Source organism: Symsagittifera roscoffensis, chromosome 3 (genome assembly GCF_963678635.1).
Source record: "Symsagittifera roscoffensis chromosome 3, txSymRosc1.1, whole genome shotgun sequence".
Taxonomy (NCBI): Eukaryota; Metazoa; Xenacoelomorpha; order Acoela; family Convolutidae; genus Symsagittifera; species Symsagittifera roscoffensis.
The window spans coordinates 2,037,283-2,055,456 of record NC_087064.1 but is presented as its reverse complement, the minus strand read 5'-3'; the positions used below and the strand labels follow the sequence as shown (position 1 = coordinate 2,055,456).

General features: G+C 37.5%; 2 protein-coding genes across 2 annotated transcripts in view; both read right to left on the bottom strand.

Annotated features, from left to right (window-relative positions):
- Positions 1-18,174, bottom strand: part of LOC134841881 (MYND-type zinc finger-containing chromatin reader ZMYND8-like) — a 276,942-nt gene that overhangs the window by 1,572 nt on the left and 257,196 nt on the right. Inside the window, exons 2-14 of the mRNA XM_063857944.1 lie at positions 11,815-11,858; positions 11,379-11,491; positions 10,494-10,845; positions 10,369-10,418; positions 10,236-10,297; positions 9,496-9,675; positions 8,408-8,761; positions 7,849-8,160; positions 5,583-7,481; positions 1,855-2,110; positions 1,245-1,406; positions 827-1,002; positions 1-126 (exon numbers count right to left, since the gene is read on the bottom strand). Of these exons, the coding sequence (XP_063714014.1) occupies positions 1-126; positions 827-1,002; positions 1,245-1,406; positions 1,855-2,110; positions 5,583-7,481; positions 7,849-8,160; positions 8,408-8,761; positions 9,496-9,675; positions 10,236-10,297; positions 10,369-10,418; positions 10,494-10,845; positions 11,379-11,491; positions 11,815-11,846 (4,074 nt within the window). The 5' untranslated portion in view covers positions 11,847-11,858. The remainder of the gene's footprint in view (positions 127-826; positions 1,003-1,244; positions 1,407-1,854; positions 2,111-5,582; positions 7,482-7,848; positions 8,161-8,407; positions 8,762-9,495; positions 9,676-10,235; positions 10,298-10,368; positions 10,419-10,493; positions 10,846-11,378; positions 11,492-11,814; positions 11,859-18,174) is intronic.
- The window catches only part of LOC134841882 (peroxisomal biogenesis factor 3-like), a 208,688-nt gene that overhangs the window by 44,354 nt on the left and 146,160 nt on the right, over positions 1-18,174 (bottom strand). The window lies entirely within an intron of this gene.

Genomic DNA, 18,174 nt, shown 5'->3' with positions numbered 1-18,174 from the left:
CTTGGACTTGCTTTTCTGCGAGCATGTCTTCATGTGTTCGCCCCAGTGTTTCTGTTGGCACTTGTAGTCGCAGTAGCTGGTGTTCCAACAGCAGTGATACTGTGACTCTTTCAGACAGTAGGCACACTAAAATATACATCCAATCATCAACTTGCAGTATTTTTGCAAGTATTCGAAACTTGAATAATCCTATTTTGATTTCTCTTCATGATGAAAACTTTCGTGATTTAAACTCCGTTTGGTAAATCAGCTTTCGTGATGACCGAAGAAATTCAAAGTAGCCTCGGGGAGCCTTTAGAATTATAGCCAACAGACAATTAAAACAGAGCCAATGAACGCAAGTTAACAGAAAAAAATGCTGACTCGTTTTTTGAAAAAAATCCCAACCTTCGAATTTCCAAAAAGAAAACAGATGCCCATAAAGCTCTTCGAATTCTAGAACAATTTATGGTTGATACTTTGTTGATAAAAATAGCCCAATTTGAGAAAACTGGGTCAATAACTAAAATTTTTATTTCTCTGGGAAATCTGAAAATTAAATTCCACTTTCGAAACTTGAAGTCTGCCTTCCTTTTAACCCTAGAGTTTGCCTTCCTTTTAACAAAGGAAATGAGCTGAACTTAAAACGAAATCAAAAGTCACACGGCAAAATAGTAAATTTTTCATGAAAAAAAAAACAAGAAAAAATCATCGCGACCTATATAAGAGTGTGAACTACGTTCATCGACTCCAAATCAACGGTAACCCTCCCAACCGTTTGTTAGTCTTAACTTAGCTAAACATTAATAACAATTTAAAGCGCCTTCCAGAACCAGTTTTGACTCACCCATTGCTTGCGCTTGGCCTCCTTGACCTCGGCTGACCTCTCCTCCTTGAGTCTCCTTATTTCCTCTTTGTGCAGTGCACTCATATTCTTCTCCACTTCTGCCAACAGTAGCTCGTAGTGTCTCGTCAAGTCGCTCAACTGTACATTCTTCTCTCGCCTCAACTCCTCTATGCGAGCTGCAATAAAAATAATAACGGTTTACTTAAAGAAAAGCTGCACACTGAGCCCATTTGATGGCATATATATTGATGTTGTGCATTGATGATGTGCGTTGTCTACAAAATATACCTTCTGAAAAAAAATATAGTGAGATAATTTGGCAAACTGAAAACAGCCACTGATTCTTCCGCTTAGAAAAACTTCCGATCACAAATAAGGCAACTTCTTATCAAAAAGTAATAAAAAAATATTGACTTGCCAGCGAACTCGTGTCTAGTGCGGTTGAGGTGCTGTTCCTTCCGGTCGCCCTCTGCCTCTTTGAGTGCCCTGTACTTCCTCTGCCAGGATCCGATCTCGTCCACCAACTTCTGTCGCTCCTCCAGCACCTTCTGCTTCTCACTCGCCATACGCCTCATCTCAGCTAAACACAACCACACACATTAACACAGGGAGGCATTTAGGATGGGGACGCCTCTTTCTTCAGAAGTTTGATCCCACCATAAATTTAGAGGGTGACGCTTCTCTCATCAAATATTTGAACAAACCACCACCACCACCACCCAACCCAAAGGGTCCCCCTGTTACGACACCCATTTTCGGCCAAGCAACCCTAAACTTTTCAAAGACTCTTTTTTCAGATCTCTAATTTGTTAGTCGAATGAGGCCTCGGCTACAATGATATGAAAACAGCCAACAGCAATTATAGACAACAAAGAAAAAGTGTTTTTCCAAGGAATCTAGGTGATTTTTGATCTGGTTAAATTTTTTTTCATCAAGAATTCAGAAAAAAGTATAAATTAACGAAGACGGACGGAGCAGAACATTAAAGTGAAATTGATTTTAGACATTAGTATTAAGTTGCCACCCACCTCTCTGTGTGGCTGCCATTTCATCCGGAATGTCAACTTGAGCAGGACTGTCTCTGGTCTCCACTTTGCGATGCAGAGGAGTTGGAGGGTAGACTGAAGCAGGGGTCCTCCCATCTCTCACTGCTGAGGAGTTCTTGGAGGCTGGGTTGCGGTTGTTTGACAGAATGGCGTTGATAATGTCGTCTCTGGATATTGAGTCTCCCCTCGTTTGGGCTGACATGACCTGATTCACGAGGTCGCCTATCTGACCCGAGAGCTAAACATGAATAAACTTGAAAATCCTTAGAAAAACAGCCTCTCATCTTCCTTCTAAACAGCTCAGCGAAAACGTTCGAAGCAAACCATGAGAATGAAAAAATTGATTAAACCTCTTTCTAGGATAACGAGGTGATGAAAACTAAGACTGCATAATGCCCTCTCTAGGGGGCATTTCGAATATTGAAATCAAATTAAATATATATATATATTGAAAGTATAGTTGGTTGTTATGCAAGAACACAGCATGTTCCCACCATACTATCAAAAAAAATGCATCAACGTTTTATTCTTTCTTTTATCAAATTACTGTCGATTTTCCGGTGAGTGGTGTGATAGAATAATCTGGGAAAAAAAACCTAGAAATTAGGCATATTCTACAGTCATAGTAAGAGAGGCAATTTTGACTACACTTTTTGGCCAAAAAATCCAACAAAACAAAAAGAAGTTTTTTATTCCTAAGATGGCACTATAAAACTTCGAACACTTTTTACTGGAGTGAAACTTAAGTTTCACGGCTCATCATTCTATAATGAGCCTGCTCGCTCGCTTTAATCGCTCAAAATTGAATTAAAACTAGTTTGAACTAAATTGAAATTTAAATCGTTTTTCTTGACACTGACAATTTTTTCGAAATTCACGACTGAAAACGCTGACATGATGGAATCACTCAACCCATTCCAATAATTTTTCATGGTACCTGATTTTGCGTGGAAAAAAAGAGTGATGGCCGGTTGCTGTGCTAGTTTTTGTGCTAGTGGCACAAAATGTTCCGACCATTCACAACAAAAAAAACTCATTTTTGTGCATTTTATGATGAGAGAAATTATTGACTCAAGACATGTAGTAAATTCAACTTAATCGACAACATTTTCTGCTAGCTTCACGCTTTAATATGAAATATGACTTGAACGATTCCAATAGTTACTGGTTGTAACTGATTTTCGTTGAAAAACAAAATAATCCTACTCGCTCACTTTATTCACTCGATATTAGGCCACAAATCAAAAATTCCGAACCGGTTTTTCTCGACGCTGAGAATACTTTTTGGAAATTATTTAAAGACGTTCATATCACATGAAAGGGCTTTATGATTATATTTTGCTCGACCAATTCCGATGATTGTGGTAACTGACTTTGCGTGGAAAAAAAACAAAAAGTGATGGCCGGTTCCTGTGCTAGTGGCACAGAATGTTCCAAAGTGAAAAAATTTATCAAAAAAGTTAAATTTGACGGCTTTAACAAAGCATAAATAAGCTATTGTATGCCTGCTCGCTCGCTTCTTTCGCACAAAATTAGACGAAAAATTTCAAACGCGTTATTCTCTTTACAAGGAAATTTTTTGAGAAAATTTTAAGTCGTCAAAATCACGACTGATAGTGCTTTAATATGAAATATGAATTGAACGATTCCGATGGTTACTGGTTTTAACTGATTTTCGTTGAAAAACAAATTAATCCTACTCGCTCACTTTATTCACTCAATATTGGGCCACAAATCAAAAATTCCAAAGCGGTTTTTCTCGACGCCGAGAATACTTTTTGGAAAATATTCAAAGACGTTCATATCACATGAAAGGGCTTTATGATTATATTTTACTCGACCAATTCCGATGATTGTGGTAACTGACTTTGCGTGGAAAAAAAACAAAGTGATGGCCGGTTGCTGTGCTAGTGTTTGTGCTAGTGGCACAGAATGTTCCAAAATGAAAAAGTTTATCAAAAAAATTAAATTTGACGGCTTTAACAAAGCATAAATAAGCTATTGTATGCCTGCTCGATCGCTTCTTTCGCTCAAAATTAGACGAAAGATTTCAAACGCGTTGATCTCTTTACAAGGAAATTTTTTGAGAAAACTTTAAAGTCGTCAAAATCACGACTGATAGTGCTTTAATATGAAATATGAATTGAACGATTCCGATGGTTACTGGTTTTAACTGATTTTTGTAATAATCCTACTTGCTCACTTTATTCACTCGATATTGGGCCACAAATCAAAAATTCCAAAGCGGTTTTTCTCGACGCCGAGAATACTTTTTGGAAAATATTCGAAGACGTTCATATCACATGAAAGGGCTTTATGATTATATTTTACTCGACCAATTCCGATGATTGTGGTAACTGACTTTGCGTGGAAAAAAAACAAAGTGATGGCCGGTTGCTGTGCTAGTTTTTGTGCTAGTGGCACAGAATGTTCCAGAATGAAAAAAAATATCAAAAAAGTTAAATTTGACGGCTTTAACAAAGCATAAATAAGCTATTGTAGGCCTGCTCGCTCGCTTCTTTCACTCAAAATTAGAAGAAAAATTTCAAACGCGTTATTCTCTTTACAAGAAAATTTTTGAGAAAATTTTAAAGTTCTTCCAAATCACGACTGATAGTCTTTAATATGAAATATGACTTGAACGATTCCGATGGTTACTGGTTGTAACTGATTTTCGTTGAAAAACCAAAATAATCCTACTTGCTCACTTTATTCACTCGATATTAGGCCACAAATCAAAAATTACAAACCGGTTTTCTCGACGCTGAGAATACTTTTTGGAAATTATTTAAAGACGTTCATATCACATGAAAGAGCTTTATGATTATATTTTGCGTGGAAAAAAAACAGAAAGTGATGGCCTGTTGCTGTGCTAGTTTTTGTGCTAGTGACACAGAATGTTCCAAAATGAAAAATTTATCAAAAAAGTTAAATTTGACGGCTTTAACAAAGCATAAATAAGCTATTGTATGCCTGCTCGCTCGCTTCTTTCGCTCAAAATTAGACAAAAAATTTCAAACGCGTTATTCTCTTTACAAGGAAATTTTTTGAGAAAATTTTAAAGTCTTCAAAATCAAGACTGATAAAACTTAGATATGAAATATGAATTGAACGATTACGATGGTTACTGGTTTTAACTGATTTTCGTTGAAAAACAAAATAATCCTACTCGCTCACTTTATTCACTCGATATTGGGGCACAAATCAAAAATTCCAAAGCGGTTTTTCTCGACGCTTTACGATTATATTGAATTTTCAAGTTTTTGCTTCCCTACGCTAATAAACTCCAAAAACTACCTTTACCTGAGTGAAACTAAGTTTTCACGGCCTAAATTTAGCTTAAATAAGCTATTGCAACCAGTAACTATCTTACTTATTAGCTCGAAATAAGACCAAAAATCAAAAATTTCAAACCGGTTTTTCTCGACCTGAGAATTTTTTTGCATTTTCTAAATGTCGTTCGAATCACAACTGAAAGGGCTTTAACATGATATAACACTCAACCCTGTCAAATGATTATTTGCGATAGCTAATTTTGCGTGGAAAAAAAGCTAAAACACCCGAAGACAAATTTCCTCTCCATTTTCAATGGTCGGAACAAAAAACTAAATCATACCCGAATACACAGTTCATCCCCAATTTCAATGGTTGGAACAAAAATTAAAGTTTTCAAAGATACTCCCGAAACATTATTGAATGTTGTGGCTTACCCTTTCGGTGATTTTATCGACCAGTGCTTCCTCTGCCGAGGGTCCAGGAGCCAACTTGGGCGGAGTCGGCTGAGGTGTTCCCTTGACAACTCCCTTCGGTTTCGATTTGTAGGAAGACTCACTTAAAATTACCGGCTTCACATTTGCAGACGTATTGCCATGGTGCCCTGTTTTTGTGTACTGACTCGAAGAATGTTTCGAGCTGTGATGACCTCCCGAGGGACTCCCGGGTCTCGAATCCGTTCTCGGAGACTGTATCGCTTGCTTTTTAGCTTGCAAAGTTGCCGCTAGGCCTCCTGAAGGCTGTGAACTTGCGAACGCTGTAGTTTCTTTTGTCTCTTTCGAACGCTTTGAAATTGAGGATTTTGTAAACATTTTTGGATCTATTTCTTCGTCCGAGTTATATAAGGCAGGATTTTTGAACTTGGTTCTTTTGCCGCGTCCGGTTTCTTCAAGCTCAGAAACTACTGCATCCAGTTGACCTGGTTTTTTGGTTCCAACTGAACCTGAATTTGTTTCTTTTTGAGCTTCTTCTTTTGCTGAGGGACTAACTGAATTACTTGTTGTTTCGTCAACTTTTGGTGACTCCTCGATCTGTTTCTGCTCAGCTGTTGCGAGTGTTTCAGGCACTGATGTAACTTGTTCCGTTTCTTCAGTCGCGGGGCTGGAGATAGATTGTTTCAAATGTGTGAGTTCTTTAGTTGAAGTTTGTCCAACAGACGGTTCTTGTCCATTTAAAATCAACTTGGATTCTTCTCCCTGACTCGCTTCAGTGGCTGATAATGAATCTTTACCATAGTCGTTTCTTTGGTCATTTGAATCAGACCTATCTGCAGTTTTTGATACTTTTGTCTCGTCCGCTTTGGTCGAGGGAGCTTCGTCTATTTCCATTTTGACTTCAACATCGTCAGAACTATCGACAGTTGAATCACTGGTCATTGCTTCCGCATCCAACGCCTGTTCGAGGCTCTCAAGTGCAGTCGTTTCTGTGGCAATTGCGGCAGCGTATTCACTTGCTTTATCCGCTGACTCTTTATCGGGATCCACTTTGGAATCTGTATCTTCCGTCTCATCGTTGACTTTTTTGGTAACTGTTAAATCGGATTCTTTGCTCTTAGGCACTTCGGGTGTTGCACTTTTATTATTTTCTTCTTCCATCTTTGTTGAATCATCACCATCCGTCCTTCTGCTTCTTGTCTTGTTATAGGACGTTTGCGGAGTCTTCACTTCTGATTTGGCATCATCTTTAGTTGTTCTCAATTCTTTCTTCTTTGAATCTTCCTTAATTTCAACTTCTTGAGATTTTTGGATCTCCAGCTTCACCGTCTTGATTGAAGATGCTGCTGCCGACGTTGCACTACTGCTTGCCGAAGACGCCGAGGAATCACGTCTAGATTTTTTCTTTGGAGGCACATTATCTGCTTTTGTCTGAGAACCTTCCTCCTCGTCCTGAACTTTTGATCCCAGACTTAGACCTCTCTTCCCACGTGCATTTGAAGTTGAACTTGAGTCTTGCTTTTCTGTAGATTTAACTTCTTTTGTACTTTTGCTTTGGTTTAATTTTTTGGACACTGATAAGCTCAAAGTTTCGCTGTCCGACTCACTTTCCGAGGAAGAGCTATCTGAACTCAAATCAACGTCGGATAAAATGTCGTCTTTTCTACCAGATTTTGGTTTCTGTTTCTTCTCTCCACTTTTGGTTGCACTGTTTGATATGGTGTTAAGAGTAGATTGCTGTGTTTCTGCTACCTGCTTCATTAGGTCAGGCGATACACTTGGTGACTTGTCGTTCTCGATGCGAATGTCTTCTTCTATTTTGATGTTTATGGGTCCAAAGGGTTCACCAAGCGGCAACCCTTTGAACATCTTCTTGTCCGATGCCAGAGAAAAAGACTGATACTGAAACAAAGTGTCTCTACTTAGCTTCTCTTTTAAAAAATCCGAACCAATTTTGGTTACCAAGACAAAACCCAAATAACAGATACAATTAAATTTACCGTGGATAGTTCGTATTATCAAATGTCAGATAAAATTTGTGTTTTAATTAAGATCATTTATCCACGGGGGAAAGGACCAACACAAGAGCTGTACAGCTCATCACGGCGAACCGCTGTTGTGCCCCTATTTAAGAACTACATGCAATTTTTTTGGTTATTTTTCTGGGCTGGGTATTGTTGCTTCACCCTCAAGTGCTTGTTGTTTGTGCTTCACCACCAATCATATATCCATATCAATGTAAATAGCGTTTGATAGAATCCAAGCTTACCGCTTGCAGCCTCTTGATGTATCGTTGCACTTCGCTCTGCGACTCCTCAAACTTCTTCATGTGTTTCTTGACTGGTTCCGGGGGGTTCTTTGAGTAGTAGAAGATCTGGTTCAGATTAACTATGGCCCTGTCGTGCTCCCCGAAGAAGCGCACGTCGGCCGAGTTAGGGGGCTTCATCTGGAAGATCTTGCTGGGCCAGTAGGGGAATGTTCTGTATTTGGCCCATACCAGGGGGTGTGGTATTCGACAGGGGGACTCGAAGAAGTCGTCGCGAAGGAGACTATTGCAATAGCAGTCGGGACAGGCTTCGATCTACAAACGAGCATTTCTTCAACCCATAATTTATACAAAAACTGTACTACTTTTCTTGAAAAAACATATAATCATATGGAAGCTAAATGCTTTTGATGCCAGATTTCAAGAAACTAACAATGATTTCTCGTGCTTGATTCACATGCACCAAGAGCAACTAATTGATTAACTTAGCTTGAAAAATAATCAAATTTTATGCGCAACAACAAAACTAACAATAGTTCTAGAAACTTAAAACAAAACATGCCTGCGCCAGTTCCTTTTCGCAATAGGAAACCATTCGTCTCGCTGTCCCTGTAATGGGACTAGAGGGTCCATTGAAGATTGCCGAGTTGTGTTGAAACAGTTTACAATCCTGTTTGAGTGCCTCGCCACACGTATACTGAAGCGTCATCGCTTTCTTGTCCAGTTCCGACAGACTCACTGGCTTGTAGATGAACTTGGTGTAGTCCGGATATTCTGTTTTGCTCACTTTGTTAACAAACAGGTCGAAGGAGGGCGTGTTGATCAGGCGAGAGACCACTTTCTGAAGGCACATGCCAAGGTTTTCCAAACTGAGCCATGTCGCTATTCTAGAGCTCTCTTCACTGTCCTTCAAGGCCTAAAACAATCATGACCTATAACAATCTGGACTACTTAAAGCCTTCCGCCTTCCCTGGTTGAAATACGTTGGAACAGAGACGACGCAAACACAAGCGAGAGAACTGCAATAAAAGCTCCAAAAGGCAAAAAAAACAAGTGAAAATGAAAAAGGGGAAAGAAAAGGACCGCCGACCTGGAATCTATGAGCCCTCGCATCTGCAACATTTTCGCCTAACAATATGCAAGCCTAGCCAACAGACAGCTGGAACAGAGTCGATGAACGCAAATAAACAAAAAAATGACTGACTTCGGTTTTTGAATTAGAATTTCCAAGAAAAAGTACTTAAAAACTCTTTAGAACAATTTATGGTTGACACTTTTTTTGATAAAACTAACCCAATTTGAAAAAAATTAATCAATACGAAAAGTTTTAATTCAATGGGACATCTGACAATTTAATTCTTTTTTCGAAACTTGAAGTCGATCACGTCTTTCGTGACCTTTCCACTTTTGCTGTTCGATAGTTGAGTTTGCCTTCCGTTTAACAAAGGAAATGAACTCCGCTTACGAAATCGAAAATCAAATTGCGAAAAAGTAAATTTGAGCCTAATCAATTCTTAAGAATTTTCATGAAAAAAATCATCACGACCTAAATATGCGTCTGAACTACGTTCATCGACTCTTAATTACTCAAATACAAATTTCAGCAATACTCATGAATGAATTGAAGATGCAAAAAATGTTCGATCTCACCTGACACTCGTAGCACTCCCAGTTCGGATGTGAAGTGTCGACTGCGAATTTGTACTCGTGTCCCTTTTCAACACACTCTTTGTGATACACTCGAAAACAGTTATTACACGGCAACAACGTCCCCAACTCATCGCCCGACCCCTCGTGGCACAACCAGCAGTAGAAGTCTTTGTTTTGTGCCTGAAATACACATATCAATACAAAAGTCATACAGTTTGTAGCAAAAAAGTTCTGACAAATAAAACTCTTGCGTGCCAAATAGATTATATGCTCTTTATAATTAGGTTTGTCTGTACGAACTTTGATACTAATTATATTTAATATTTAAGGCTAAGTTATTGGCAATGTCCAGATTGTTCAACGAATCTGAACAAAGTCGCACACCTATAATTGCTCATTTGGACTTTAGTAATCATGTATCACTTTTTACTGCTCGTAAAAATTTGCTCGACAACCTAATTAACCGAATAGACGCCGTCTTTTGACTGGTTAAGATGCTCAATGTGACCGATATTACAAACCATTTGGCATTAAATATCTTAATTACATTAAATTCCATTAATTTACATTAAGTTTACTGGGTTCAGACTCCTTGAAACTACCGTTCCTCAAAATGACTATTTTCACAACCAAAAATTCTGCTGTTCCATCAAGAAGCCAAATCTTCCCTACAACCGTCCCAATATGAGTTTAAATCAAAAATAAGTATTGAAAAACTTTGCAGTACAAAATTGACTTACGATGATAGTTGGCTTCTTTGTTTGGAAACACTTGTCAGGAGATTTCTCGCTCGGCGTCGGACCTAAATTTAGTTCTGCATTAAAAACCAGTTTGTTGAAGCTCTTTATTTGTTTAAAAATCACAATTACTGACTTGTCTCGGGAGCTGTGTAGTATTTTCCAAAGACGTGCAAGTCTTGATAGCTGAAAAAAAAAAACATTTTGACCGTTTTTAGCCTGGAGAAGAGTGTGATATTAGTTTTAAATTCGAAGTCTTACTGAGTAGGCGCTATGCTGGTTGCTCTTCTCGCTTTCTTGTTCAGCGCAACGCCTCTAATGGGTGAAGTTGTGTTATTACTCGGTTGCGTTGTATCACTGCTCTTAGTCGTTGAAGCTTTTGTCTTCGAACTTTCGTCAGTTTTTGGTTGAACCGGAGTTGGATCTAATGACTTTGCTGATCGCCTGTTAGGGTATTTTTTACGCCCATCTGAGGACGATTTCTCAGGGCTATCGCTACTAGGATCATCAGTATTTGTCGTTGTTTTTCTGTTGACCGACCGTGAACTTTCGGAAGGCTCTGCGTCAATGTTTTCTGCTGCTTCATTTGCTGTCTTGCTGCTCATTTTTTCAGCTATAAAATAACCAAAAAATTGTTACCAGCGCTCGAGTGTCTATCATTCAGTTGACATTATCAAACTTTCCTAGTTTCAGTGAAATTTCAAACTTCATATACTAAAAGTCCACATATCACCGAATCCATTATAAGCTTTTTTTTAAAAAGTTATGGGTCTTCAGTTAACCGTAATTTCTTTTTTTTTCGTAATTCGTTATTTTTTATTTTTAACAATAGCCAAAATGACACAAATTTGGGGATTTAACCTATGTCCAATTTTCGAAAAACGTTGCACGTTGAAATTCTGAGCAACTTTGGTTTTCATCTTTCTTTGACGAAAACCAACCCGATTTTAAAAAAGTAAACTTATTTGAAGTCTTCAGACTGGTTAATATTTTCGGGATAGATTGACACAAGCGAAGCGAAGCACCGCTTGCGATGCCACTTAAGCATTGAGCAATCAGAAACATTCATTCGTGGAATGGCAAAAAGCCGAGAAAAATTGTGTATACTTCGAGACAAGTATACACTAAAATAAAAAAAATCGGTACCTGTTTCGTCCGCTAAGCTCTGATCTTGGGAGGCTGATTCAGCTTTCGGAATTTTTGTGGCATCTGCATCCGAAACCGAAGCGTCCATTTTGAGTACTTCGCTTTCTTTGCATCTAAATAATTATCTCAGATGTCGATACTATCAATTCGCTATTATTCCCTGAAAATTTAAAGCGTAATTTGACCGCTTGTTTCATATACGAGTAGTCGCCCAGAAAGGCTATTCACTAACTAAAGAAAATCTGCAGAAAATCAAAAAAAATCATTTGAACATGTTAAATCACCTTAAGGTTTTCAAAGTTGATATATTTATAAACTGACAGATAAATTGTTCCCAAAAAGCATTATAACAAGTTTTTGATGTCTCATTGCATTCCCGTCGTCAAACAACTAATCCTACACCTTCGACACAGAATAATTTTAATCGGCTACTCACATGTTTGAGTTTGAATCCATGAAGACTACCATTCAGTAAACTCTGAAAGACAGAAAAATGATAAAAACACCAACAAAACTTCCATTTCTAATTTCAACTACAAATCCGAGCGATTCAAATAAAAAGAACAGAAACTATGAAATACTTTAAATATAAACAATTTAGAACCAAAATTTTACTCATTAACTCAAACAATAAACAACGTTTTATCATACTTTCAAAGTTATTGACAGGATCAGGTATACTCGTTAACTTGTGACTCATAATCAACGCCCAAAAATCTCGGCACCCATTTCTTGTCTTTGAGCAAACTAAGTTGCTTCAGAACTTTTTCAACAGTTGTTTTGTCAACATTAATATTTTGAATCAACTTTGGGACTGATTGTTTCGTTATGCATCCTTTAGAGGTCAACATATCCGCACATCGTCTTAACAGAAGCCTCTCGTCGTCTGAAAACTCTGGCGGACGCGCGCAGTAGGCTAGCAGTATGCTGCTTTTTGTGGCCTCAATTTTGACTGGAACTTCAAAGAAATCCAGATCTCTGGCGGCTTTTCCGAACTCGGCCATGTTTAGAGTCCGGCCCATGATTGAGGATATTATGGGTCTGAAGTCGGACACTTTGATGAGGAGGTAGTTCTCCATTCTGTTGTGCATCGTTTTGATTTCATCCTCTGAGAGGAACTTCTCTGAGCCAGCCACTGACTCGCTTGGGCTGGAGTGAGTTCGTCTGTACGTTTCAACGTCCACTAAACCAAATGTTCTACATAGCCAACAGCAAGCTCGAAACACTGCACCAAAATCAAATTTTTTGAACGAAATTACCTTAAAAAAATTGAACCTCAAAACACTATTTAGGAACCAAGTTTCAAACAAATTGGTGCTTTCGTCCTTTCCTTTCATTTTCAAAACCAGACTTGAAGAAAACGGGGAAAAATAACACAAAGAGGAAGTTCCAAAAACCACAGAATTTCATGTTATTCTAAATTCATAGACCAACAAAACCATTAAAATATGTCAACCAACAATTGCAAGATGCATGAGAAACTTTACTTTTATCTATAATAGCATTGATGTCGTCGCGTGTTGCACCCGTCTTCGAGGAGTTCCGTCTTCGCCTCCGCTTTTCCCCTCCTGGCGATGGGGAGCCTCCTCCTCCCCCACTCGAATCAGTGGACACATTCCGCATTCTGATATGTTGTCTTCTCGTTGGAGACACATCATGTTTGAATGTCAATCCCAATTCAGTGCACAACTCTTGCCCCTTTTTGTACCAAAATTGAATGTACTCATCACGCACGCTCTAAAAGCACTCCTTTAACTTAAAAAATTAGATTATCTTACATACTATCAGCAAGGTACTTTTGCGATACTTTTCACTCAAGTGCTAATTTAAAAGCATACCCTGTTGCTGTCGAGGAAAAATGTATCGACAGGGTAAATGAACTCCCATCCCGTCTCAGAGTTCAACTGGCTGATGGCTTCCAAAATGCCCCTCACTTCTTCCCCAGGCAGCTAGAAAGAACACATTTATTCTTTATGTCGACGCACACACAATTTTAATGAAACGAATTAGAACAAGGATAGCCAGTTGCTGTGCAAGTAGCACAGAAAGTTCCGGTCACACAAATAATATATATACGCAAGTGAACATAAAAAACACTGACTTTGTTGAAAAAATCTCACTTTCGAATTTCAAAAAAAAATAGATGCCCTTTAAGCTCTTTGAATTTCTCGAAATTTTTACAATCGGCGCTTTATTGATAGCATTAATCCAACTTGAGAAAATTGGACCCATGGGTAAAGTTTTTATTCACGTTTTTTCGCGCCATTTGCACGTTCGTATTTGGATAGTGCTATTTACGTCACTTTCAGCAGATGAATTTCAGTTGAACTCAAAAAGTGCATATATTTCTAAGTGCATCGATATTTTAAGACTTTTTGCTGAAAAAAAATCAGCAAGACCTATATAAGAGTCTTCACTACGTTCGTTACTCTTTAACACAAAATGTAAACCGGTTTTTCTCTGCAGTGATTAACTTTTTTGGTGGATATATTTTGGAATCACGACTGCCACGGCTTCAATATGATATATCGCTCGACGTCTTCCGACAATTACTTGCGTACTTCCTGATTTTCCGTGGAAAACAAAAAAGAAACTTAAACAGGGATAGCCGGTTACTGTGCAAGTAGCACAGAAGGTTACGACCATAGTCTTTAAAATTAAAAAAAAAACTTTTTTAAATTATAGTTTTTTCTGCGAGGTGTGATAAAAGAATCTAACAAAAAACTAGAGCTTAGGCCTATTTGATACTCATAGTTAAAAAAGCAAATTAGAAAGAAAACAATTTTTGTAGAAAAATGACTAGAAAAAAATCAAAATTTCAAAGTCGTGCGGCTTTTTCTGCGTAATGTGACAAAAGGATCAAAACAAAAAACAAGAACTTATATCCATTGTAAAAATTTATCGCAAAGGTAAGACATCCATTTTGGGGCGAACTATCCTAAAACGTTTTCTTCGCGCAAACAAACTTTGAGTGAAAGGGGCCATAAAAAACGCATTTTTTTGGTCAAAACCTTTCCAAAAATGTTCAAATGTCATTTCGGCCTGCTTTTTCAAAAACTCAAAAAGGTCTTCAAAAACTCAACTTTTGACTAAAAAAAGGTCTTCATTGTGAACTAGAAAGGCGCGAAAAATAGCTTCAAAAAAATTGAACAATCGAAAATACCTCCCCATCCAGAAAAAAAATAGATCAGCCTCTATGACTGACATCTGCAGTAGAATAATAGTAGAAAAAAATTGACAGGGTGGCTTCATTTCAATTTGCCACATTTTAGTTTTTGAAACTCTCACTTTAGTGTGAGAGCACATTTCTTTCCGCATCACAAAACCATGTTTTTCAATTCGCCACAGAATGTAGTCACGACCACGTCGCATCAGATCAGCGCTTATTCCACACGCAGAGCTAACCGACTTCTCGGGGTACAAAATTTCACTGTTTATCACCCAACATCCACGAACTAAAACTGCCACTCTCTTCAAACAGCTGACGACATTGTCTTTCTCCGCTCTATTGCCCAGAAGAGTTATCAATTGGGAATACTTAACAACAAATGCGTTTCTCAGAATTGCAATGATTTTGTTCAAAATTGACATGTTTTTCAGGTCTTCTACATTGAGCACTGATGATGGCTCGTAGGGTATCGAAACATTTTTCGTCGTTGCTGTGTCCTCTGAAGGAAGTATAGCATTCAGATAGCTTTTACAACTGAAACGTCATATATTTCATCAAATAATTGCAAGCAGTCTTTCAAAAACGATCAAGTTAACTTAAATTCAACTCTAACCTGAAATGTACTAATTGTTTCGAAGACAGATTTGGCTGCTTGAGGAACAACTGTGTAATTATATCTCCGGCTGACGTGAAATTCAGAAATGTGAGAGGCAACCAAGGCTCTTCGTCTCTTATTTCTTTCAAATAAGGATACGTTTGTTTTCGTTTAGCTTTAGACTCTAGGGATTCGTTCTTCCCAAACTTCACAGTAATTGCTTGTGCTTTACGAGCCGGTTTGTCTGTTGATTCGTCCTGAGAAGATGATTCGTCTTGTTTCTGACCAGTTGCTGCTTCCTTTTCCTTTTTGCGCCTGGCTTTGTCAATAGCGTCGATGTGGTCGTAGCTAGGCACCAGTTGAATAACTCCTGACACTAAAAAAAAGGATCTACTTAACAATCTTTTCGACCAATCAGAATGCAGCAAAATAAGAATTCTCAATACAAAGCTCTAGTGCTAATTCAAAGGTATTTAATTTTAGGGCTGGAGATTCTTTTTGAAACCATAGGGTGGGGGAAAGATTGTTAAGGATATCCCAAAAAAAAACATACATTTTCGATAATCAGTAATAATCCAAACATTAATTTTTGCCATTTAAACGAAACAACATAAGTTGACTAAGACGAAATATGTTTTTTCGTCTTAGTCAACTTATGTTGTTTCGTTTAAATGGCAAAAATTAATGCTTGGATTATTACTGATTATCGAAAATGTATGTTTTTTTTTGGTATTAAAGCTTACACCGTTATTAAAGAAATTTCAGAATCCGAGTTGGATAATTGAAACAGAGGCCAAGCCGAGCTTTGCACCACTTGCGATACAATACAAAACAACCACTAAATCGAAAAGAAAAACAAATCTGCCGAAATCTTTCAAAACGAATTTAAAAAATCAAAAATTCACACCACGTTAAAAAGCTGTAAAAAATCCGAAAACACCAGAGAGTAAACCCTTTAAGCTAAAAAAAATTTGAAAACTGATAAAAAAAAGTTTTTATCCCCCCATTCCTCTCAATGCACACAAGCAAACAAAAAGTTTTTTCGCTCATCAAACGACAAAATATGAAGCCAATAAGCCGATATAAAATAGGCCGAAATCTATTCAACTGAAAAGAAAAAAAGGTGAAAAAACCGGGAAAAAAATGAAATTCAAAAAGATTAAAAAAATGTTTAAGTCCCATCATCTTCATTACACACACGTACACATCTGTTTTGCTCATTGAAGGACGCAATATGAGGCCCATAAGCCGAAATAAAACAGGCCGAGAACTTTTTAAGCGAAAAAATAAATAAAAAAAACGAGTTGTTAAAATTACAACCAACCTAAAAAACAAATTTCGAATAGGACAGAAAATTTTAACATAATCAAAAAATTTCTGTGGCAGTTTCCAACAGAGAGACAACTGCTGCAGTTCAGAGTGCAATGTGCTGAAAATGGAGATCTTGGAATAGGAGATTATCCTATGGACAAATGTGTTCACGGGGGAAAAAGTCTAGTACCCTATTTCAATACCCTTGCTTATCGCAAAGGTAAAGAAATCATTAGTAAACCTTTCTTTACTAATAATAGCAGAGAAATGTTTAAATTAGAACAAAATCTCCATGGTTTGGAAATTCAGCCAGAAAAATAAGCAGACAAAAGAAAGTCCGATAATTCATTTTTTTTTCAAGAAAAAAAATCAATTTCCAACGTAGTGAAAAAAACAAGGCCCCACCGAGATTCGAACCCTATGCGTTAGGATTTAAAAGTAATTGTGTTACCTCTAGGCTAAAAGAGCAGGAGCATTGTTAAGGTTTAATAGAGCAAGTTTTCTTACAGATAGCAATTATTCAATAAAAACGGAGAGTCAGCCGATGATAATTAGGAAGAAACCCACTAGCCCGGAAAAAAAAGAGTTTCTTTTCCAATCAGTTTTCATTCAAGAACCTTTTCCAGTGCAGTAAGAACAAAGTTGCGTATTTGTAAGAATGTTGTTTAGAGTTAAAAACAGTCTCGTTTCCGGTTTCAAAAGTGGAAGTGTAACAAGATTGATTTTATAAGGTGATGATACTATGAGGTTTAATACACAAAGATTCCTATCTGCGACAGGTTATTGAGACTACAATACTACAAGATGCGCCAATCAAAACGCGCTTTAACCATAGTTTAAGAAGCAGTGCGTCTGCAGTGATGTAATTAAGTTCGAAATCAGCTCCAATGGAGGCAATCAGATTGTCCCAAGTTTTACCTATTTAGACCCAAATCTTACGTTAGAAAAAAATCAGGTCAAAAGTATCATCGTAACCGAGGTTACATTCAGGAGTCATTTCATCACATATTCCAGTCAAAATCGTAAGAATTGTCTAGATATGGAAGTGATAACGATTTAAAAAAAGATGATTAGAGTTGATGTGATTAAAATGAAAATCGATACGGGTTACGTTTCTTCAATAAGAACACGTACGTGCAAAAAAGCAATAAGAGACTCAGTAGAAACTGAAGAAATCAAAAAAAGAACTCATGACCATGAAGAAAAGATGAAATAAGCAAAAATCTTTACAATAGGTACAGGTCAACAAGCGGGCAACTAGTTTATTTAGGCTAGAATGTATCATCAAAAATGAGTTAACAAAAAGGGCAGAGTTTTGTAAAATATACATATACCTGGTGTAATATGTAGTTTTCCGTTTTTGAATACACCAACACAAAACTGATTTTTGTCATCAACAGCTCTTGAAGATAGTCGAATATGCCTAATCGCCTTCGCAACATGCTGAACATCTGTCAACGCGTGAGTGAAATTAGACGCTCTACTTTTAGAGAAATTTGGATTGTCGGTTTCTAAAGCCATTTCTATTTCGTACCGATTCTGTTTAACTTTGTTCCGAATTATAACATTATTATTCATCGCTTTAACGGCTCCAAATGGAAACCTGAATACTTGCAAAATCGACGAATCCAAGTTTTTAGAATACACAATATCGATTTTGGTTCGAACATCACCAGCCATTCTGCCAATCTGCAAATAAACTCAGACACTTGCATAACTTA